The sequence below is a fragment of the Arvicanthis niloticus genome, chromosome 22 (assembly GCF_011762505.2).
Source record: "Arvicanthis niloticus isolate mArvNil1 chromosome 22, mArvNil1.pat.X, whole genome shotgun sequence".
Taxonomy (NCBI): domain Eukaryota; kingdom Metazoa; phylum Chordata; class Mammalia; order Rodentia; family Muridae; genus Arvicanthis; species Arvicanthis niloticus.
In genome coordinates, this window is record NC_133429.1 from 16889879 (window position 1) to 16914439 (window position 24561).

Here is a 24561-nt window from a genome sequence, read left to right on the forward strand (position 1 = left end):
TTAACAGTGTAAATCAAGCCGGCCGGTGGTGGCGCACGCCTTTAATCCCAGCACTTGGGAGGCAGAGGCAGGCGGATTTCTGAGTTCGAGGCCAGCCTGGTCTACAGAGTGAGTTCCAGGACAGCCAGGACTACACAGAGAAACCCTGTCTCGAAAAACCAAAAACCAAAAAAATAAAAACAAAACAAAACAACAACAACAACAAAAACAGTATAAATCAAAGCTTGTAGCTAAGTGTTCAGCCTCTGGGACTCATTCACTCTTGGGCTCCCGTGCACTTGGGTAGCTCTGCCACCTTTCTTGTTGTGCTGTCCACAGCACAAGCAGCTAATCTCACAGGCTCAGGTTGATCTACTCCACACCTGGTATCTTTGGTGGTTTTCCCACAGTCCTGGATTCTCTAGTATTTTCATTGTAACTAGGCTATACATTCAGCATGGCAACAGCTAGCTGCTCTTCCGTGCCTCTCCACGTGGTGCCTCAGCCTCTCTCCAGGAGTCCTCAATCCTGGGGTTTACACCACAGCTGAGACTACACATCCACCAATGGCCTCTCTGTGGCCTCTCAGAGCGCTAAGCCTCAGCTACGGAAGCCTCAGCTACGCCTTCAATCCTGCAGCTTTCATACTGCCAAAACCAGTAACACGTGAGAGACGATTACACATCACCAAGACTGGGCGCCGGCCTGGAGGCGAAGCTTCGGCTCCCTCTGGACCACAGCTTATTGTGGTGACCCAGATTTCACCTCCATGATGCTGAGGTCTCTTCATGATCACAGCTGCTTTTCACTCTCAGCTGACAGAAGCCACAGACTCTCAGTTCAGAATATAAGAAAAGCCTGGTAGAGTGTCTGCTTCCCTCTGAGACTCCACCATCTTGTGTTGCTCCCAGCGTCTTCCCCTCCACCATCTTGTGTTGCTCCCAGTGTCTTACCTTGTAGCTTCCACTGATCATCATTAAGCTTCCAGCGCTAATGGCGTTTCCAGCTCAAAAGTTTCAAGCATTGCTACAATCTTTCCCCAAAACATGTATTGCTGTAAGAAACACCACAATCACCTTGGGGACAAAGGGGTTATTTGGCTTACACATCTGTGTCACAGCACATCTCTGAGGGAAGCCTGGGCAGGAACTCAAGCAGGGCAGGAACCTGGATCCAGGAACTGAGGCAGAGACCATGGAGAGGAACCTTTCTTATTGGCTTGTTCTACCTGCCTTCTTATACAAGTAAGGACCCACAGTGTCTGGGTTCTCTCACGTCAGTCATTAATCAAGAAAATTCTCACAAGCTTGCCTGTAGGGCAGTCTGATGGTAATGTTCTCTGAGTTGACATTTCCTTCTTCCCAGTTGGCTGTAGCTTGTGTCAAGTTGATTAAAAACCAACCAGCACACCTGGCCTGAGATTTCTTATTTCTCTTGTAAGACATTGATGTTTTGATCTGTTAACTGCTTGCATGCCTGTGTATCCAGAACACAGATGACTTTCAACATTGTGATTTCTGTTTGTTGACTGTCTGTATTTTACTTGTAATGATAGTGAAGTGTACTGGATAGTAAGATTTATCCTTTAAAGGTAAACAGTGCCTCCTTTTCTGATATAGATATTGTTCATGAAAATCTGAAAATGGGATCAGATGGTGAGAGTGACCAAGCTTCTGGGACATCATCTGATGAAGTCCAGTCACCTACAGGTGTTTGCCTCAGAAATCGTATACATAGGCGGATCTCAATGGAGGTAACCATTTAAGAAAATGGAAACACAACCATTGTATGCATATTGGTGTTTGTAAAGGCGCATGGAATGTGCGTTTGAAACGTCATGAAGACAGATGGAACTCAAACAAGAGCTGTTTCTTTGCCTTAGTAAGCTGTGGTCTGAATGTTTATTTTTTCCAAATTATTATCCCAAGGCAACTGTACACTAATTGAAGTTCACATTCTGCAGAAATCATTTTCTTAATCATACTTTTTTTAAGTACTCATATATATGTTTTCCCCCTAGATTTATTTATTTCATTTATATGAGTACACTGTAGCTGTCTTCAGACACACCAGAAGAGGTCATTGAATCCCATTACAGATGGTCGTGAGCCACCATATGGTTGCTGGGAATTGAACTCAGGACCTCTGGAAGAGTGGTCAGTGCTCTTAACTGCTGAGCCATCTCTCCAGCCATATATATATATATTTGCTTTAAAAGTTATAAATAAACTAGAACCAGCTTGTTTTCTTACTTGGTTAGTTTCTCCTTTATGGTACATTATATCTATATACCCTTATGATACATTTATAATAAATGTAAAAGAAGAGCTGGGGACTGGAGAGATGGCTCAGCAGCTCGGCGCATTGCTGCTTCTGCAGAAGAACCTAGGTTCAGTTCTCTGATTCCAGGGGACCCGATGCTCCCTTCTGGCCTCTGAGGGTGCAGGATAGAGATGGTTCACACATATACATGCTGACAAAAGATTTATGCACATAAAGAAATACTAAACACAACCCAAACAATTCATTTCTTTAAAGATGTGTGTTATAGTTTTAAGGGCAGAAGTTTTGTTACGACTGTTATTATTTCAGTATACCTTGTAAGTTAAAAAGCTTTCTGCAAAGATATTGAACATGCTTTAAAATAAAATTTTCAGGAGCTAAAGAGATGGCTCAGTAGGTAACAGCACTTGCCAGCAAGCCTGGCAACCTGAGTTCAGTCTCTGGAGCCCAGGTGGCGGAAGGAGAGAACTGAGTCCTGCACATTGTTTCCAGTTATGTAAGAGATCACATTCTGTGGCAGACGCTTATTTCTGCATGTAGAATAATTTCAAAGTGAAGTTCCACTTAAATTTGCTAAAGAAACTATTGAGTCTTTTAAAACCTATTTGTATCAAGCCATATTATCTGCCTTTGATTATAATAAGTATTTTTGCCTTAAGTAACTTTGTAACTGCAAGCCAGCTTCAGTGGTTTATCACTAAAGAATAATGCGGCTGGGCCCGCCTCTGGGCCCCTGTCTTCCCAAGTCTGAGGCCCTGCTCCCTTTTCTGCACAGGACTTGAATAAGCGGCTGTCACTGCCTGCAGACATCCGGATACCTGACGGCTACCTGGAGAAGCTGCAGATCAGCAGCCCGCCGTTTGACCAGCCCATGAGCCGCAGGTCCCGCAGAGCTTCCTTAGTAAGTTCTGACCTCAGCTGGGCCACGACCACGGCTGGCTTGCTTTTCTGGGTTGTAACTCCTTTTCCTCCTCGTCCTTTAATCTTTTCCCTTCATCTCTTCCTCCTTCTCACCCTTCCTTTTCTTTCTTCCTCTCTTTTTTGCCCTTTCATAACTTTTGCATGTGCCAGGCGAGTATGCTACCATTTGGTTGTACCCCAGCCCTGAAGTTTATTTTTTATATGTACATTTCAAGTCACTCACTTAGTTTTAGCACATTACTGTGTACATTTCATCATTGTTCATACTTAAAGGGTGGACTGGAACAGAACTTGAGTTATGTCTTACTTTTGAATGTATCTGCTGGGTATATGTGTACCATGTGTGCTAGATGTGAGCCGGGGGATGATGCAGACTCTAGTGTACAGCCGAGTGTCAGCAGAGTGCGCAGACTCTAGTGTACAGCCGAGTGTCAGCAGAGTGCGCAGACTCTAGTGTACAGCCGAGTGTCAGCAGAGTGCGCAGACTCTAGTGTACAGCCGAGTGTCAGCAGAGTGCGCAGACTCTAGTGTACAGCCGAGTGTGTTTGTGGTGGTGTCGTATTGTGTGGCCGGTCCCCAGATGAAGAAATGAAAGCTTTACACACTTTCCCACTACTTTTCTCTTACTACTCCTCACTCCTCAGCTTACCTATACTTCCTGCTCTCTGATAACAAAGGTAGTTTTACACACATGGTCATCAATCAATTATACTACTGTATAATTTCTGTATCAATTATACTCTTTGTAGTGTGATTTTTTTTTTTATCTGAGCCTTCTTATTCACAAACATGTTCATATTTGTTTCTGAAGTATTTAATACTTTATTTTCATTGTGAGAGGGTTTTGCTAGTCTGGAATTGACTGTGTATATCAGACTGGTCTCACATCCCACTTTGCTCAGCCTCCTTAATGGCTGGGATTACAAACCTGTTCTATAGTACCTGAATCTGTTTCCTACATACTATCACTTGATCTTTGAACTTTATGTAGTTGTGAATATATGTTATAAAATGTGCTTATAGCAATATGCAAGACATTTGTATATTATATAAAGCTGCTGTACTAGTGTTATAAAATCACAGCATGTATGAACATACGTAAATGTGCTTCTGTAGTTGTCTCGTGTTGTTCAGTGTTAAGTCTGAGCCCATCCGTTTTGTTGTATGTAGCCATTGTCCGTCTGTTCTCATTGTATGGTGCGCAGTTGTATACCTGCACTGTCCTTCCTGAGTGCTACACTTTATCATCCTCATGTCCATGGTTTCTAAGCTTGGTCTTAGGCTCTGTCATGTCGGCTTCTGTCAGCATTCCTGTATGGGTTTTGGTCACGTGACTAGATCCAAAGTAAGCTACAAATCTCCCATAGTGCTTGCTACCTAACTTACAAGTTACGCTATTAGAAGGTTGGCTTACTATAAGTTTTCATTTATTTTATGTATAATATTTTTAATATTTGTATGCCTTTGTTGTAAGGGTCATCTAAATAGGGATTTGATTAGACTGTGAAAAGTTATTTTCTTGAAGTAATGAAGTCACAAAATAAATTATTTTCTTAGAGTGAATTACCATAAAAATATTTGTATAATGACCAAATTACGGAGTCTTGATACTGTTTTAAAATGTAAGGCTTCTAGAGCCATTTCTAATAGTCTCTATGAGCTTGTTAGTTTTTTTATGTCCTAAAATAATCCAGGGTAGACTGGGCGTGCATTGTTAACTCCAGAAAGCAGGAATGGGGTCTGTCTTCTCCGTGTGCTCAGCACCTGGCATTGTCCTTGGCAAATGTGGGATGAATGAGCTGTGTCTTCTGTGCTCTGTTGATTTCTGTAGGAGAGTGTCAACAAGCTGCTGACTGTTATTAATCTGCCATGTTCAACAGATGCAAATGCAAGCACATTTTTCTAAAAATTACATTTAAAATTGAGTCCACTAAGTTGAAAATTCTGTGAGGGTCTTAGACTTGTGTATCTGACTCTTTGAATCAGGATCTGACAGCCACTTGACTGGTGTAAGTCTTTCTGTCTGAGTTTCCTGGCCAATCTCGTGAATAGAACTCAGTAATGCTATTTATTTTTATAGACTAACTGCTTATTCAAATATAACTTTAATAATTACAATTTACTATTCACTTTCTCTTCTAGATATATGTTTATTTTTAATTGGCAGAATCTGCATATTTATAGGGCACAGTGTGTCATTTCAGTGCTTGGATACAGTGTGCTTTGATTAAAGTAAGCAGCATACTTATCACCAACTCTTTATTTCTTTGTGAGGAATTATTATACTAGCTCTTTTGACATATACAATTATTGTTGACTATAGTTATTTTGTGTGTATATGTGTATTTAAATGTGCATGTGTGTTTGTGAACTTGTGTACATTAACATGTATTCATGTGTTTGGTATATACTAATAATGTCCCTATATTTCATCTCAAAAGAGCGACTCTAATATGAACTTTTGATACATCTGTTACATTTTATTCCATATGTACTTGGTATTATAGTTATCTCTAAAACATTTATATAGCCCTCATTTTGTTGACAGTACCTTATGTAATCCTTCCAGCAGACCTGAATATTTTTGTCATAATCACTAGTGGACCAAATGTATTGAATGTTTCCAGAGGATATGGTAGCATTTATTCACTGTAACAAGATGAGTGATAAAAGACATCACTATTCCTGAGGGGAAAAAGTTCAGCTTACACTTAACATTTTTCCATGTGCCTTCCATTGTTGATGATGGTATTTTAAAATATTTCAATGATGTTTATACTGTTTTGTTCATTCTACTTTGAATTTATTCTCAATACAGTGTTGTTCTCTCTGTAAAAAGGAACAAGAAAAATTCACTGCCATTTAAATGAAAATATCTTAACTCTAAGGATACCTATGTATAAAACATTTTGATATCGTTTCTATGATCTTGGTAATTAGCTTTTTACTTAAACTTTTTACATAAAAAATAGTCTAGAATCCAGCTGTCACAGGTCAGATACCTTCTGTAGTTATAGTACTTTATATAATCCTTAAATGTTTATTGCATTTTTTTAAATTGAAATTTAAAGCTTCACTTGTATTTGGAACGTATTTCTGTTGTAATTTTACCCATCTTTTTTCATCATCATTAATACCAAGTCATACATAAGGTAGATAGAATGATTCTAAAACTTGAGTTTTCCAGATTTATTTCCCTTAAAAATACCGTATACGTAAAAAAAAACATTAAGAGTGAAAAAAACCACCCCACAAAATCATCAGTAATACCACCTGTGACTAAAAATTTTGGTTTGCTAAAACTAAATTAAGCAGTGTTGTAATCTGTTTTATAGCATGACATCTGTGTATCATAATTATAATGAAACTCTGAGAATAGTTCTTGTGGAGACTTCTGCAGACTCGTCAGGGTTTAAATGCCTGTGATACTTAAAAGTTTTAGAGGTTTAAATGTTCATTAACAAAAAAAATCAGCCAGTTTATGTATAGACTATTTTAATTGTAAACTTTGATGTTTTAACATCAAATGTATTGTATTTTAAACTTGACAACTGTTCAACAATTTTATACTTGTTAGATAGAGTTAGAAGATAAAGAAGAAGTAAAGTTTTAAGAAGAGATGCTAAATTTCTAATTGTTTGCTTTCAGTCAGAAATTGGGTTTGGGAAAATGGAAACCTACATCAAATTGGAAAAGCTTGGAGAGGTAAGTATACCCTTATTTAAAAAGTAAGACATTTTCTTATTATCTGAACTAAATTAGGCCATAATTCTTGCCAACTTAGAAAAGTAAAGGCTGTAGACATTACCTAAAACATTATATACCTGATTCCGAAATGATCACTATTGCCTAAAAAACTATATACCCAACTCTGAAATGACCGCTATTTACCTAAAATATTATATACTGAATTCTGAAATGATCACCATTGCCTAAAAGATTATATACCAAATTCTGAAATGACCACTATTACCTAAAATATTATATACCGAACTCTGAAATGACCACTATTACCTAAAAGATTATATACCTAACTCTGAAATGACTGCTGTTACCTAAAATATTATATACCTGATTCTGAAATGACTGCTATTACCTAAAAGACTATATACCTAACTCTGAAATGACTATTACCTAAAATATTATATACCTGATTTTGAAATGACCGCTATTACCTAAAATATTATATACCTGATTCTGAAATGACTGCTATTACCTAAAATATGTACTGAACTCTGAAATGATCTCTGTTACCTAAATGATTATATACCAAATTCTGAAATGACCGCTATTACCTAAGATATTATATACCTGATTCTGAAATGACTGCTATTACCTAAGATATTATATACCTGATTCTGAAATGACTGCTATTGCCTAAAATATTATATACTGAACTCTGAAATGACCGCTATTACCTAGCAGAGTATATACCTGATTCTGAAATGACCTCTGTTACCTAAAAGACTATATACCTAAAATATTATATACTGAACTCTGAAATGATCGCTGTTACCTAAAAGATTATGTACCTAACTCTGAAATGACCACTATTGCCCAAAAGATTATATACCAAATTCTGAAATGACTGCTATTACCTAAAATATTATATACCTGATTCTGAAATGACCGCTATTACTTAAAAGGTTACATACTGGATTTTGAAATGATCACTATTACCTAAACAATTATATACCTGATTCTGAAATGATCGCTATTACCTAAAATATTATATACTGAACTCTGAAATGACCGCTGTTACCTAAAAGATTATGTACCTAACTCTGAAATGACCACTATTGCCCAAAAGATTATATACCAAATTCTGAAATGACTGCTATTACCTAAAATATTATATACCTGATTCTGAAATGACCGCTATTACTTAAAAGGTTACATACTGGATTTTGAAATGATCACTATTACCTAAACAATTATATACCGGATTCTGAAATGATCGCTATTACCTAAAATATTATATACTGAATTCTGAAATGATTACCATTACCTAAATGATTATATACCAAATTCTGAAATGACCGCTATTACCTGGCAGAGTATATACCTGATTCTGAAATGACCGCTATTACCTAAAATATGTACTGAACTCTGAAATGATCTCTGTTACTTAAATGATTATATACCAAATTCTGAAATGACCGCTATTACCTAAGATATTATATACCTGATTCTGAAATGACTGCTATTACCTAAAATATTATATACTGAACTCTGAAATGACCGCTATTACCTAAAAGATTATATACCTGACTCTGAAATGACCACACAACGAGATGGAACAATTGTCTTAGTCCTTGAAACCTTCCATCAGGTAAGATGGAATTAATATTTTTAGTAGACGTGTAATCTTTTGAGGAAGCACAAATGCTGTGTGCTCTGTGAGTAATGGGATAGGTGTCTACTGTCTACTCACAGAGTCTCTGGCAGCTTGGAAGTTTTATGAGTTTCAAAGACTGGCTGTAGGAATGAAGGTGCTTCACCAAAGGTGAGAAAATTCTCAAGGCTCTGGCTTCCTGAGCTTATGTCTTGGCCTGTACTGCTGTTAATTTATAAATGGCCTGTGAGCCACAGTAAGCAAGGGCAGGAACCAGCAGGCAAGCCTTCAGGGAGCTTTTTAAGGAGAGCTAAGGTGCACAGATTTTGAGAAGCGTGAAGGTGTGGATTGGGTTTTTGTGAGAAAACATTATCATTGCATTTTCACTGAAAGTGCTCCATGCCCTGTGGTTTTTATATATCTTTACCTAAGTGCCTTTGGTATTAAATCCATTGATCCAGTTGTTAATCTGAAATAACACAAGAGTATATATAGGAAATGTATTTTTCTATTTTGGAACCACCATAGTATGGTAGGGTATGGATATTGTATGCATGGAACTAAGTCATTGCTGTAAGAAAAACCAAATAAGATGATTTTTTTTATAAGACAGACTTTAATATGCTTGGAAGTTAGAAATTGAGGTTAAGGCTCTTTATTCTTTTTTGAGCAGAGTCCCACCACGTATCCCCAGCTGTCCTGTAACTCACTGTGTTGTCTAGTTCGGCTTCCAAGTCCCTCTGTCCCCAAAGTGCTTGAAGAAAGGCATGCAGTACCTTGCTGGCAGCTGTCACATCTTAAACATGTTCTTCAAAATATATTTTATAGGGCACATATGCAACAGTATATAAAGGAAGAAGTAAATTGACAGAGAATTTGGTGGCATTAAAAGAGATCCGCCTGGAACACGAGGAAGGTGCGCCCTGTACAGCCATAAGAGAAGGTACAGTGTTACATAGAGCTTTTGCTCCAAACTGTATTAAGAGTACTGTTTGTAAGACGTGATTGGGTATAGACACAATCGGTGACTGGAAGTCATTTTTTTGGATCTTGCAAATGTTAGTTTTTAAAACCAAAATACTCAACAGAAAGGAAGTAGTCAATTGTATTATTGTGTAACTTATAGTGAAAAACTTACAAAGCTGTTAAAAATCTCTGACAGATAAATATTGACCTAGGAAAAATTTCTGTGTTGTTGTAGAGAGACCATGGCAACTATAAATTAGCTACATCAATAAATTTTACTAAATATAAGAAACAAATAGCATATAAACATGACCATTTTGTTTTTAACAGTCAGATTTTTAATTGAAAATATACACAGCACATGCAGTATATTCTGACTATGGTCCCTCCCCCCCCATCGCCTCCCAGCACCTCCCCACTTTTTCCACACTGTGGTTTTCTGTCTCTCATTAAAATACCAGTAGACATAAAAATAATAAGATGAAATTAAGAACAAACAGGAAGGGGAAAAAGAGCAAAACAAAAAGCACAAAAATCATCGAATAAAAGGCACCCTGTGCTCTGTATCGCAGTAAGTGTCAGCGCTTCAACAGCGGACATGAAGTTAGGAGAGGCTGGGTTGTACTTTCGGGGATGGTTTCAGGAAGTACAGTCTCAGACCTACACCACACAACCAAAGAAGGAATCAGAACCTTGCTGCCTCCACCATCAGGCCTGCACCCTCGCTGTCTGCTTTAAACTTTGGGCTTTATCTTAAACACAGTCAACTTTGGTTTAAAACTTCGGGTTCTTATAGATTGGCTACCGCAGACTAAAAGTTCCCTTTCTTTTTTGTTTTTCAGTTTCACTGTTAAAGGATTTAAAACATGCAAATATAGTAACGTTGCATGACATTGTTCACACAGACAAATCTTTGACTCTGGTCTTTGAGTACCTGGTAAGCATTTAATACAATTTAGCATTCTGTTTTGCTTTAATATAATAGAAAGATGGACCTTTTAACAGCCTCAAGGACATTGTTGTTTAACTATTGGTGTTTAAATGTGGTGTAATGAATTCTGTATGTTTCCTTGAAAAGCAACTTAGTTTTAAAAATTGAACACCATTGGGCTGGGCAGATGGCCCCATGGATAAAGGTGTTGACCACCATGACTGATGACTTGTGTTCTATACCTGGAACTTACATAGAATAGAATCAACTCCCTGGGGTTGTCCATGGCACATATGTGTGCACCTCCAATATAGAATAAATACTAAAAAACCTCTGAAGTTAACCAGCCATGCCTTCCCAGAATCGTGTCATGTGGTAAAGTGCCGTATCTTTTCAGGACAAAGACCTGAAGCAGTACATGGATGACTGTGGGAACATCATGAGCATGCACAACGTCAAGGTTTGTTTTCCATGTACTTCTAAGCCTTATGTAAAGCACAGCTGGACTGTAGTGCCCAAGCAACTAGACTGGCCTCATATGTAATTTCCCATTGGCGTTTTTAGGCTACTGTTGTCCAAGCATATTTACTCAGTGTCTGTTGACTGTACTAGAGCTGTTAAAAACCAGATCATTTGGAGTGCTGCTCCACTTTAAAGGTCTTTTACATTTTTGACATTTTCTTGGACAACAATTCATTCCTTTATATATATGTAGGATGGATATCCAAGTCTATTCAGGATAAAAAGCCCTTAAAATAAATACAAATCATGGGTACACGCTGTGAAAGACCCTGCTGAGGATCCACTTCACTGATATATTTAAAGTAGTGTTTAAGATAATCAGTTGGACAAGGTCAGACACTTACAAGGCCCGAGACTTACAGGTCTCTTCATAGCTGTGCTAGAAATAGATGTGTGTGATCAGAAGAATATCAGTACGTTTTCTTAGCATTGGCTAGCTAAGAATTCAAGTAACGCTGGAGAGGCTTGCTAAGACAGACAGTATCGGATGAAACTCAAAAGTGACTTAAGTAAGAGCATTTAACATGGCTGAATTTTCACAGTAGATGTCTTTGGCCTGACTGGCATACCCTAAATTTATCAAAGAGAATTGTTTATGCAAAATTAACAGTTCCGGGAAACCTATTTAGGAAGGAGGCAGTGTGTGTCATGTGTGGTTGAGACATTTCTAATTCTGTAGATAGTAAATTTAACTTTTTCTCTTTAAATGGTAGTTTGGTGGAAGTAGAGGAAAGCCACTTTGTTACTAACAGAGTGCTCTGAACTAATTCATTGTTCTGAGCCAATTCATTGCTAACACCGGGACTTTGAATGGATTTCTATGCATTCTATGAGGGTTTTTTTTTTTTTTAATATGTCATCATATTTTATAATATGTTATGAATAACATTTGTATATTTTTGTTCTGCTAATTTTGTTTTCTCTACTTATAGCAAGAAAGTAGAGTCTAGCTGTCATAATTTGATAAAGGTTTGCAAAGTCTGTGCTTTTTAAGTTAGGTCCATATGGCGGTTGTAAGGTGGAAAGCATTCTCTTGTCTGATAAAATTACTTACCGTTTCCCAAGGAGTGTGACAGATACTGAGATCATAATTCTGGAGTTTTCAGAACATAGCAATGGCAACTCTGGAAACTGCTTCTGAGAACTCATTCAGGCCTCTCTGAATCCTGCGCAGTGACCTAAAGACACTGCATCTTCTGTATGCAGACTCTTTTTTTTTTTTTTTTCTAACCACAAAGACTCAAAACGCTTTCCTTCTTCTAAAATACACAAAAGCTAGTCCCTTTTCTCATCATTCAGAGTACAATAGTGCCAGGGTCCCTTTCTGAATCACAGTGGAGTTTGAAGAGTGAGTAGGAGGCGCTCAGGAGGTGGGTGAGGAACCGCTTATTTCTATAGCAAATGGCTTGCCAGAGCTACACAGCATCTTTCTCTTCTGATAGATTGACTCTTCAGAAAACCATTAAATGTGTTGCCCTTTTAAGTTGATGCTGCCCCAGATCAGGGAAGTGTGCGTGTGCATGTGCGTGTGTGCATGCGTGTGTTGGAAAGAGGAAATCAGTGGCAGGGTTTGGTTGGTTGTTACAACAGAATCCTATAATCAAACTATAGGTCTCCAACCAATGAACTGCTTTTATTCTAAGTTTTATGTGTAGTATTTATTTTCCTGATTCTCATTAGGTTAAAAACTAGTTGATGTTTTAAATTGAACAGTGAGCAATCAAATTCAGAAAATAGCTGTACGAGGAAGAGATGTCACATTCATTGGCTTTAATTACTTGATTTTTTTTTTTTATAGCAAGACCCATTACATTATCTTTAAGACTGCTTTTCATTTGTTTCTGTAGCTGTTCCTGTACCAAATTCTCCGTGGTTTGGCATATTGCCATAGAAGAAAAGTATTGCACCGGGACTTGAAACCACAGAACCTCCTCATTAATGAGAGAGGGGAACTAAAGCTGGCTGACTTTGGTATGGAGAGATAAGATATTCATAAATACGTCCACTGTTGTTCTCTGTAGCTCAGAGATGCGTGATGGAATTTAGGTGACTGGTTTATTAGTGATGAACTTTAACATGCATGTGTTCCTAGCATGCTTAGACTTCTAGAGCTTCCAAGACTTTCCAGGCTCTCTAAAGATAAATTCACGCTCAGAATCACAGTGTTGCTCCTTGCTTCTTCCTGGGTCACTCTTTGCCCCAAGGAATACCAGTAAGAAGTAGCATGGCTGGTTCCTTGGTGTGTTCGAGGAGCTCAGGGCAGAACATGTGTAGTCTTCACTGCTAACATCGTCAGGGGAAGTGTCAGTTATACTTGGATACTTGGTGCTGCAGTAAAGTCTATTTTCCTAAGTCTTCAGCCTAAAGTATAAGTCATTACAGTATTTCTTGTGATAAAATGAAGACATTGACCTCACACAGAAACAATGGTAATCTAAAGAGAAAGATTATTAGAGGGTCCTTTTTTTAAAAAAAAAAAAAAAAAAAACACCGGTTTTTTAAGTCACCAATAGAGTGATTATTTAGACTTTGACATTTGTTTTTTTTAAAAAATGAATTGTTGTCCTTCAGGCCTGAGTTAGGCAGTTCTTTGTTGCTATTCCATGGGTGTATCTTCCCTGACATTTCTGGGAGGTGTCCTCTCAGCAGATTTCCTGTTCCTCCAGCTCTTTCAGTCTTTCTGACTCCTCTGTGGAAATGTTCCCTGAGCCTTAGGTGCAGGTGTTATAGATGGATCAGGTGGCATGTGGGGGCCATGTACAGAGTCCTCCTTTCTCTCTTGGTCTCTGTGCCGTTTATTCTTGTCATATGTATGTGAGCAATTACAAATTTGATGTGATGTCCTGTATATACCATGTATATCAAAGAAAATGGTATCCAGTTGTCCTTTATTAACATGAAATTTAAAATAATTAATAGGAATCTAAGATTTTTTTTTTTTTTTTTTTTTTTTTTTTGCCTTGGAAAATCACTTTTTATAAAGATAGTATTGCAGACAGCCTGTTGTGATGGTAAGCATTGGAGGTCGGGAGTGTTTCTGGTTTTGAGTTAAGGTCTCACTGTGCACCCATGTTGTCCTCAAACCCATGAGCACCCTGCCGAGGTCTCTTGAATTACACGATTATAGGACAGGGTCTTTGCACCTGATTGTGTCTTGTTTTTAATCTGTAAATAAATAGCTTTAAGTTTTCTCACGTTTAGCTTACAAATATGGTAAATATCAATGATGCAAGTAACTAAAAGCACTTGGGGTTCTTAATTTTGAAATGCTTATGCCAGACCCTGAGGCCTGGAAGCTGCCTCTGAAAGGTGACCCCCCCCCACACACACCCCCATCTGCCAACCACCATTTGACTGCTTTTATTATCTGCTTGAGGATTTAACTAGCAATTGTATTTCCCTTTGGCTAATCTGATTTTATGGGACTTGAAAATAAAGTGCAGTAACATGCTTTTTGATTCTAGGAAGTAAACTCTTTTTCTATTGGAAGAACATTTTTAGAGTAGCTTTGATTTTTGAATTGTATACTTAGAATTTGAATTATTTTAATAAGTGATGTTAGCTTTGCATTAGGACTGTCTGCTACATTTTACAAATATGAGATTTTTTCCCCAAGTGTCCTGTTAGTAACAAGTTAAAAACTCATTCTTACTGAATACTGGATTTGCCCTGGCTATTCATGGACATTTGTTTATTTAGTACTTTGTCGTTTGTTTGAAAGGGATTTGTCGTTGCCTACCTGAGATCGAAGCACACGCTACAGGTTAACTTTGTCTGCTTATATAAATTACATAACTACTTCTTGAGCGTCGTGCATGTTATTTCTCTTATTATTGCCCCTGCTCCCCGTCCATTTCTTTGCCAGGTTGCTTCTCATGCAGCTCTCATGGAATTATGCAAAGGGTGTTAAAGACCACAGAACATTTTTATCTGGCAATACTTTGAATCTAATACTTTAAATTTTTGCTTTTAACCTCCACAAAGCAAATTTCACAGCACAGTCATCATGTTTCTGGTCCATGGCATGTTGTTGTTGTTGTTGCATAGCAAATACATATATACATTCCAGTAATGACTGTTCTTTAATTTTGAATATTTCCACTGTTGGTTGATTCTTCCTTTTTTCCCCCCTTGGTTGTGCTGGGGATCAAAGTCAGAGTCTTAATTAAATATGATATGCAAGCCATGTCAGGGAACTACATCTCTGCCTCTTTCACTTACTCTCTAGTCCTCTGAGAATTCTAATATTATAGTCAGTAGAATTCACACACAAAAAAACTACGGTCACTATAGTATAGTGACTCAAAAAACCAGGGAAGAGGAATCAGAGAGCTGCCCTACACCTTGCTAATTGCTAAAATGTGTGGAAAAATAATTTGTTGGACATGACTATATCAAGCTGGAATGCTAGGGTAACAATTTGTAATTAATAAAATGTCTGCATTACACCAATTTAATGATGTGTTGAAATACTGTTTATGACATTTTTCTTCTTCAGTATTTTTAATAAGATACATAAAGTCTTATATAACAAAAATCTTAGCCTAAGTACCCTCGTTACTTGAAACAAAATGTATGGTAAAAATAAGGTTATGTTTCTTTAGATGTAAACTCAGTGACCGCAGTCTAGAGACGATGGGGAGCCAACTCTCCACCAGTGCCAAGCAAGAAGGTTGTGAGTCGCTCTATCTTTTTGGACACAGTGGAGTCCACACGAGGTTGTCAAGGCACACTTTTGTTTACAGCAGTTGGTATTATCCCAAAGTATCAAGGCCTCTTTTTCTGAAGTTATTCATTTCACTTATGTCATTAAAAAAGGACAAAGACTGCTGAATTTTATTCCAGGGAAATCTCCAAATAGGTTCAAGGAAATTTCCAGTAAAATCCAAGTGGTCCTATACCAGTGATTTTTGAGATTTGAATTTTTAAAAAAATAGTATAGCAAATAAATGTGATTGGACTTTAAAAGATGATAGATAGCTTATAACTGTAGCAAGAAAACTGTGCCTCAGTGTCAGTGAACTATTTTGGGTTAATTCCAGTCAGAAATAATTCTGGCCTCATGACTCAACAGAAAATATCTTAAGTTTAGATGAACTCAGACAGACACTGCACTAGCTTAGTCTCTCTTGTATAATTACTGTGTTCAGTTTAATTGTATATAATATTGACTTGGCCCAGGACTACATACACTCAACAAAAATTGTAAACTACTTTTTTGAAGTTGCAGGATGCTATAGAGTTGGCATCTCTTTGAATGAGTCATGGTGACAGTAGGGGCTAAGACCTTCAGAATATTAATGGATCTCAGTATATTTAATTCTTTTGTTTTCTTTTCTCCATAAAGGACTAGCCAGAGCCAAGTCAGTTCCCACAAAGACCTACTCAAATGAAGTTGTCACGCTGTGGTATCGACCACCTGATGTACTTCTTGGTTCCTCAGAATACTCCACACAGATCGACATGTGGTAAATACACCATTGCCATTTGCAGTTTTGAGAGTGTATAGCTGTTAACAGGACATACTGACAAATATTTATTTTTAAAGAGTTATTTCAAAGAGTTAATATGCCTTTGAGCAGTGAGTAAGAATTGAGGCTTGGAAATAAAACTATTTAAATTTAAATATCAAGTCTACCACCTTCATCTCCTCATTGTTGTACAACTGTCTCCACCATCCATCTTTAGAACTTCGAAACTTTTTAACTCTTTTAATTTTTTTTTTTTCTTTTTCTGGGCCACTTGACATGGGTACTGGAAATCAAGCTTGGTATTCCCAGAACCTCTGAGGGCATCCACAGACTATTTTAAATTGTTTTAAAACTCTGAAATTTTACTTGTTAGACAAACCATTTTAACATTTTTATTTGGTCCCTAGTAACCAGCACACCACTTCTTGTTTCTGAATTTACCTGTCACAAGTACCTCATGCAAGTGAGATCCTGCTGTATCTGTCTGTCTGTTACTGACTTACTCATCTCTTCTCGGTTACCATGGTATCTTCACCATCCATTAGCACTGTCTGTAGTTTGTCTCCTTGGGTCCTTGTGCGTGCACACCACACTTTGTTTACTTGTTCAGCAATGGTAGGTGTTTGAGTCTCTTCCATCTTTCACCACTGTAAGCGATGCTACTTTAACAGGGATGTACTTAAGTGTTTCAAGATGCTGTGTGGGGCTCTCTTGCTATGTACCCAAAAGTGAGATAGCAACTGTATTTTAAAATGTTTGAGGGACCATCATATTGCTTCTTATAACCATGTGCCATTTTATTTCCTGTGTGCTGTTTTCAGTTCTGTGCAGTTTTCCTGGCTGTGGGCCCTTGGGAAGTACTGCATCGTAACCTTGCCTGTACCATATAGTTCCTAAATGACAATGCCTGATATCTGAGCCTCATCCTCCTCTTCCCACCCTTACACACAGTCCCTAGCACTCTGCTGTAGTCACTGCTTCCTGCATCAGTCACAAATCACTTACCCACTTCTCTCTGAGAGAATCACTCATTCACTTCTCTCTGAGTGAATCATTCATTCACTTCTTTCTGAATCACTCGTTCACTTCTCTGTGTAAATCACTCATTCACTTCTCTATACAAATCATTCATTCACTTATCCGTGAGCTGCCGTAGCCACGGTTACCTCCCAGATTACCATAGCAATAGTCAGCGCTCCATCACTAGTGTTGTTTTATTCTTTGAGAATCTTACATAAAAGAAAGCTAGAAGTTTTAAGTGGGGAAAAGGAGGCCAGGCAGTGGTGGCGCACGCCTTTAATCCCAGCACTTGGGAGGCAGAGGCAGGTGGATTTCTGAGTTCGAGGCTAGCCTGGTCTACAGAGTGAGTTCCAGGACAGCCAGGGATACACAGAGAAACCCTGTCTCAAAAAACCAAAAAAAAAAAAAAAGTGGGGAAAAGGATTAGTAGCATGTAAGTCAAGATTGTAAATTTAATAAATTTGAATACATTGGATTCAAAAGTATCTGCACAGAAAATTTTTTGGGAGCCTGATCTAAAATGCTCCAGAAAGGCAATCTTAAGAACAAATATTTTGTGCTAACCAATGTGTAAATAAATTGATGTTCTCTCTCTCTCTCTTTAAATGATCCATTTTAAAGGGGAGTTGGCTGTATTTTCTTTGAAATGGCTTCAGGAAGACCACTGTTTCCAGGGTCGACTGTGGAAGATGAGCTGCACTTAATATTTCGACTACTAGGTAAGAAAGAAGTCTTTTCCCATGATTCACGCCTGCAGTTGACTAGTTAAATTAGGACTGCGTCTGCGTCTGTAAAGCATATGTGTGTACACGAAGCCGTAGCTCTTCTGATAAGAACTGCAGCTGGGTTGGGGGGATCTTCCAAGCTAACTCATTTAGCTTCCTTTCACAAAGGTTTCATGAGAGAAGAGCTGACCTTATACATATTGTTAAGAACTATTCCTAGTGTAGGTGATGTCATGTGGATAGAAAGGGGATTTTATCCTAGTTAGGACATACTTGCATGGGCCTCAGTCCACATATATGTATGTAGTATCCCTAAGTATGTATGTACGTATACACACACACACACACACACACTATTTTAATTTCAATTGAAAAAGTTAAATCATTTAATAAAAGTATTATGTTCTTAAGGATAGTTCTTACTATGCCTGTTGATATATGTTTGCACATATATAATTTAAATGCTTATCATGAATTTATTCTTCTAATTCAGGAACTCCGTCTCAGGAAACTTGGCCAGGTGTTTCTTCAAATGATGAATTCAAGAACTACAACTTCCCAAAATACAAGCCACAGCCCCTCATTAATCATGCACCCAGGTATTTGTTTCTTACGTGGGAAGGGCGGGCCAGACTCTTGTGACTCAGTGCACTCGTTTGATGTCCAAGTTTATTCAATGCATATATTAGAATTCCAGAGCATACGTAGATAGATCCACAGAGACCCAGACAGCCTCCTGCCTAGGGGCTGCACTGGTTATGTCATTGGTCTCATAGCCCTATTACTGAGGTTTTTCTGAACTTAATACTTTATAGTTCCCATTGCTTAGCAGATTGTTTTATATAATTTTCTTGATGGCTTGTCTCTATTTTTGAACCCCATTGATATATTTTGGGGTCATTGTCTCAGTGTTTTTACCTATATGCTATGACAGTGATATTTTGGCGTGCCTGCACACTGAATATTTGTACCCTGTTTAAACTTTCCTCATAATAGAGGTTACTTTGGGGATAGAGTGCTAACTTCAAAATTTCTATAGTGTTAAAGATTTTTCTTGAATATTGAAATTGTAAATGGCAGCCCATTCGTGCTTTGTTCTCAAGCAAATGACAAGATGAGTTTTTTAGGAATAAACAGATTTGGGTCTTTGAAAGCAGTAAAGATAGCTATTTTGGGGCACTTAGATTTGGCAAATGGAAGCATTTGGAAAATAATTTTATCTGGAAAGTTTCTATCATAAAAGAGTAAGTGGACACTTGTTTTGATTTGTTTTATTTTTTTATTTTTTTATTTTTGTTTCTAGGTTAGATTCTGAAGGAATTGAATTGATAACAAAATTTCTTCAGGTAAGTCACATCTTATTTTCTAAAGTTAAATGGATCATTAAGTGTCTCTTTCCTCATAGGAAAAATCGAGTCAGTAGTAACCCCTTAAATCCTGTTAGCAACAATAAGATGACTATGATCTTTTGAGAATACTTGAGCCAGCTCAGGGTGGTTTTTGCAGTCCAGAGCCGCTGCATTTTCAAATAGCACTCTTCGGTTTTCTCCAGAGCAGGAAGAGATGACAGGGTGGCAATGGCTGTATTAACTCTCTTACATCTCGAAGGAACAGGCTTTTCCCAAGTCTCACTGACCAGAACATTCATTGTAGAACCAGAACAACACAAAGAGAGTCTGGGAATTGGGGAATTGGCCTCAACCTAGAACAGCCGTGATTCGTGATCTGTCTGTTGGAGTTGGAAGCATGGATATCTTGAGCAAATCTATGTTGTATCATTTAGGAAAGGGATCTACTTTTTTATTAGGAGGCTCAGTTAGGAACTGTGGAATTGAGATAGAATTATTCTCATACTTTGCATGTCCACAGTCCTCTAAAGTAATGTTAGAAAACTGTCAAATTGAGTTATCAGGAATTTTTTTAAAATAGTTCTAAATACTAATTTATCTTTTTCCACCTCTTTACAGTAATTAGACAGAAGGTTAATGAAGTGCTTTTTGCTTTTTCACAGTATGAATCTAAGAAAAGGGTTCCAGCAGAAGAGGCCATGAAACATGTGTACTTCCGCAGTCTAGGACCGAGAATACATGCTTTACCAGAAAGTAAGAAGCCCTCATGTTTGTTCCTTCTATTCATTTGTCTAGGATTGAGTATCGGGAGGGTTATGAGTTTAAAAAGAAGTGGTTATTGATTTTTATACCTAAGATTTTAGTCCTTTTTTGTAATCAGATCGTAATTTTTCCAAGGAAGTTTTTCTTGCTTGTTTTTCTTCTTCATGTCTTGTAAATTGAGTACATTGTCTCTACTCACTAAGAAATCAGTCATATTTGAGTGTGAATCATTAATCTTCCTTAATTTAAATTAGAATATGCTGGCAACATCATCCGTAGCCCTAATGTGGCTCAATTTCTCTGTTAAAAGTGGTTTTCTAGATTGGATAGGTGGTGCCATGAGTAAAGTGTCTGCCAAGCAGCATACAGACTTGAGTTCAGGTCCCCAAGCTTCCTGTGACCTGCACAACTGTAACCACAGGACTTGGCAGGGTGGGGATCCCAAGAGCTCACTGGTCAGCCTAGTCAGAATAGTGAGTGTACACACACACACACACACACACACGGCTTTCTGTAAAGATGAGTGAAGCACAGTCAGAGTAACAAGATGGTTTCCTCATGAAAGTGATTTCCTTCCTGAGAAGATACAAAGAAAGTTTCCCTTTCTTGTGGTTGCTGTAGCTGTCCTAGCCCTGTAGCTGTCCTAGCCCTAAGAAATTAGTGAGTCTATTATCAAAATCACTAGAGTAGAAAATTTCCCAGGCCTGCGGTAACTCTTTAATTTTGTCCATGCTGTCTTAAATTAGTCCAGTGTTTAAAGTGGGCTGAGCGGGGGTTGGGGGGAGAGACAGTGTTTGGGAACTCAGCTATGAAAGCTATTACTACCTCCCCATTCCCTTTCACTAGGTAGTGCTTGTTAACTGAGAGTCACGGAACAGTCAGTAGCAAAACCCATCAGAAAAATCCACAAAACTTCTTGCATAGAATTTGGTTTTCTGTTTAGAACGTAGGGACAGATGGGAAATGTTTCTGTGGGGCACAGTATGTATGTTTGCTGTTGAATCATTATGCACCTTTTGAATAATTACAGTTGATCTAGATATGTCATTAATATCTGGTGATTTCTGTCTGTTCATTTTAGGCGTATCAATATTCAGTTTGAAAGAGATTCAGTTGCAAAAGGACCCGGGTTTTCGAAATTCTTCCTATCCAGAGACAGGTGTGTTTGTCATAAACCATTTCACATGTCGATCATGAATTTTTTTTGCGTGGAACCAAGGTTTGGGTTTATAAATTGATCAGTCAAATTATTGATGTAAAAACAAAACTGTACAGTGCACCCCACAACTCTGTGTGTTTAGAATTGCACATACTTGCTGTTCTGTATGATGTGGGCAGCTCAGTAAATCTTCACAGAGAAATGTGATTCAGTCAAGTCAGGGATCCTGAAAGCTGCAGATGGCACAGAGACCTTTCACAAGTGACCTGGCTTGACCTCTGCACACGCCACCCCTGGTGCCCGAGGCAGAAGACACCTCTTGTGCTTGCCTAGTCGTCAGCTTCATCACTTGGAAGCCTAGAAGCTGTAGACTGACCCCATCAACACAAAGGTCACTTAAGACAGTGCTGATCACTCTTACCGTGGAATGTTAGCGTTTGCTGGTGGGAACGTTAGTTTCCTAGACTCACCAAATACTGTATGTGGGATAAAAAAACTGAACCTTGAACTGCCTCATAAGATGACTTTATATTTTAGGACATGGGAAGAACAGAAGACAGAGCATGCTCTTTTAAGTCTGGTAACTTGGTCTCAAGCCCAGCCCCAGCCTTTCTTATCAGCCATGGACTCAGAGCTGAAGGCGGTCATTTCTTGTGCTGGACTTGGGATCTCCGTGTGTCTGCACTGTCCTCTTCCCAGTGGAGTCTTTTTATTTCAGACCTACAGATTGTTTTTATATTTGTTGTCACAGTGTGACAATTTTTTTTTTTTTGTACAGTTGGTTTTAAGGTCTTCTCTGCCAGTAGAGCCAGTAGGTTACAGCTATCAATGTAACTGTAGCTGCAGATTTGTGCAGGACTGAGAAACACAGTGCATTATTTATTACGGAATCAGTGCTGCTAAATAACTACTGTCTGTTTATTTAACACAACAGTTGAACGCCTAAAGAAGCTGCAGTGGCTTTAGTGTATGTGAACGCATCTGGTTCTCCTCACAAATTGTTTGACTGCTGCATTTTGTTGTTGTTTGTTTGTTTGTTTGTTTTTTTAAAAAAAAAATTAAACTGCAGTGTTTCCTGGGATGTATATTTAGCTTTGCTTAGCAGTAAAATAGTGAGCCATCGTGAACACTTGAAGTTCGTGCTACACATAATTTCTTAGGAGCATTGGCCACTAGCGTAGCTGAGAGGCAAACTGCACAGTGTGTTTTGGAAGCATGTAATGCGGGGTTGATTCAGGCAAATGGAGAGCAGACATTTTGGGTTCCCACATCAGACACCAATAAACTAAAACACCGAGTTATTTATTTTTTACCTATTCCTTCTCTTGAAATGTCTACTGCATATTTGTGTGTTCCTACACTTGATTAACTCTCTTACACTGTGCTTTCAGTTAAAATTTAACCGCATAAGTCATCCAAACAGGAAAGGCCTTGCTGCTGTTTGTCTTAAGCACATTTCTTTTATTAGATGATACTTCATTTTGAGGAGCCGTTTCTTTGATTTGGGGGCTGTGTGTGTTTCAGTAGCATTCACTTGGAATCAGCTGAAAGCTGTACTCTCTCCTCAAATGGAGCCATGATGAATTAGAAATGAGAGAGAGGAGCCCAGAGGCCTGCGTTAGCATTCGTGGGTGTTGTCTGCTCCTCAGAGACACCAGCAGTGTCACTGGAATCATGCATCTCCTTGAACATCACAAACACTTGGTGTTGGTAACAGTGTCTTAGGCACTTGCATTCATTGTTAAGGACTATTGGTTAATGCATCTTACAACTATAAATCTTAATTGGTATATTCTGAAATGGTCATGTAAGTTTTTGCCTTATATCATGAAAATAGTTATAACTTAATTTTTGTCCTGCCATTCACTGTAAACATTCAGGGTCCTCTCATTTCTGTTCAGGAAATCCTGTAGTTTATTGTTTGTTATTTAACAGTATTAAGTGAGTTTTTGTAAATTTCATTTTTAACTTTATTTGTGAATAGTGATTGTGGCATGTTTGGGGATGTTATTTTAATATTTCACAATACTGAAATTTTAATTTTTTTTTTAAAAGAAAGTTCTGGAAGAAACAGATTCATGTGTAATGGTGAATATCAGACCACTGCTGCTTTTCACAGTTGTCAGCTGGTTTTATGTTAAGCCCTGTAGCCTAACTGCTGTTATTTCTAACTGACAGACATGTATTAATATTGTACTTTGAAGGTTATAAATATTATGTGAAAATTCCTTCATTTGTTTTGAAATTTATAATAACTAAATCTCTGTGTTATATAAAATGTGATTTTTGTGGAGTCACTGTTCTTTATTGGGAAGGAAAGCTGTGCACATTTGGGGTCATCTTCCTTTCATGATATCATTATCAAGTAACAAGATGTCACTGTGCTGAAAGTGACAGCAGCTTTATGTCTGTGCGACTGTTTGGCGAGTGTCTTATGTGATCTCCTGAGATATTTTTCTTATGAAGTATCAGATTTGTTGATTTGATTTGCAAATTGGCCTTAGTTGTCAGTAAGCTTGATTCTTGCATATAAAAAGTAAAGAGATACATGCAGGCATTATTTAAAATTCTTTCTGGGGGGGGGGGGTCTAAGGACTTTCTGTTAAGAAATTTAGCAAACAAATAGGCATGTGTAGGTTGTTTTTGTTGTTAACATTTCAGCCTCATCCTGATCCTGGAAACTGCAGAGAAGAGACTTAACACTTGGAAAGACTGAACCTGGAGCTCTCACAAGCCCCTTAAACTGACAAGAATTCTGAAGGTAAGAGGTGCTGTATCCACTCAGCATATCCAGGGTCCTTCACTAGGGCATTTTATCAGCTTAATTTGAAAGAATATTTAATACCATATTATAATCTATCTTTTAGACTCACGACCATTCATATTGTTTTTACCTCTTTATGATATTAACTGCATTCATAACAGTTACCTTGATTTCTTTCCAGAATTGTCTTCCTATTTCAGAAATTGAACTCATTAGTTAAAATGTTCCATTTCTCCTGCCAGCCTTCTCAGAACTATTAATTTACTCTCCGTATCTATGAATTTTCCTATCCTAGATACTTTCTGTCCTTGCAACCATTACCAGATTTATACTTTATGTTTCAATTATTTCTTCCAACATAATATTTTCAGAGT

General features: G+C 37.9%; 1 protein-coding gene across 3 annotated transcripts in view; it reads left to right on the forward strand.

Moving 5' to 3' along the window:
* Positions 1–23716, forward strand: part of Cdk17 (cyclin dependent kinase 17) — a 77186-nt gene extending 53470 nt beyond the window's left edge. For all 3 annotated transcript variants that reach the window (XM_076919999.1, XM_076920002.1, XM_076920000.1), the window contains 14 exons: positions 1599–1732; positions 3038–3163; positions 6832–6888; positions 9347–9461; positions 10327–10421; positions 10813–10875; positions 12785–12908; positions 16285–16405; positions 18050–18147; positions 18647–18752; positions 19457–19499; positions 20165–20255; positions 21346–21423; positions 21961–23716. In XM_076919999.1, coding sequence (XP_076776114.1) covers positions 1599–1732; positions 3038–3163; positions 6832–6888; positions 9347–9461; positions 10327–10421; positions 10813–10875; positions 12785–12908; positions 16285–16405; positions 18050–18147; positions 18647–18752; positions 19457–19499; positions 20165–20255; positions 21346–21423; positions 21961–21998 — 1289 coding nt within the window. In that variant the 3' untranslated portion in view covers positions 21999–23716. The remainder of the gene's footprint in view (positions 1–1598; positions 1733–3037; positions 3164–6831; positions 6889–9346; positions 9462–10326; positions 10422–10812; positions 10876–12784; positions 12909–16284; positions 16406–18049; positions 18148–18646; positions 18753–19456; positions 19500–20164; positions 20256–21345; positions 21424–21960) is intronic.
* Positions 23717–24561: the final 845 nt, after the last annotated feature.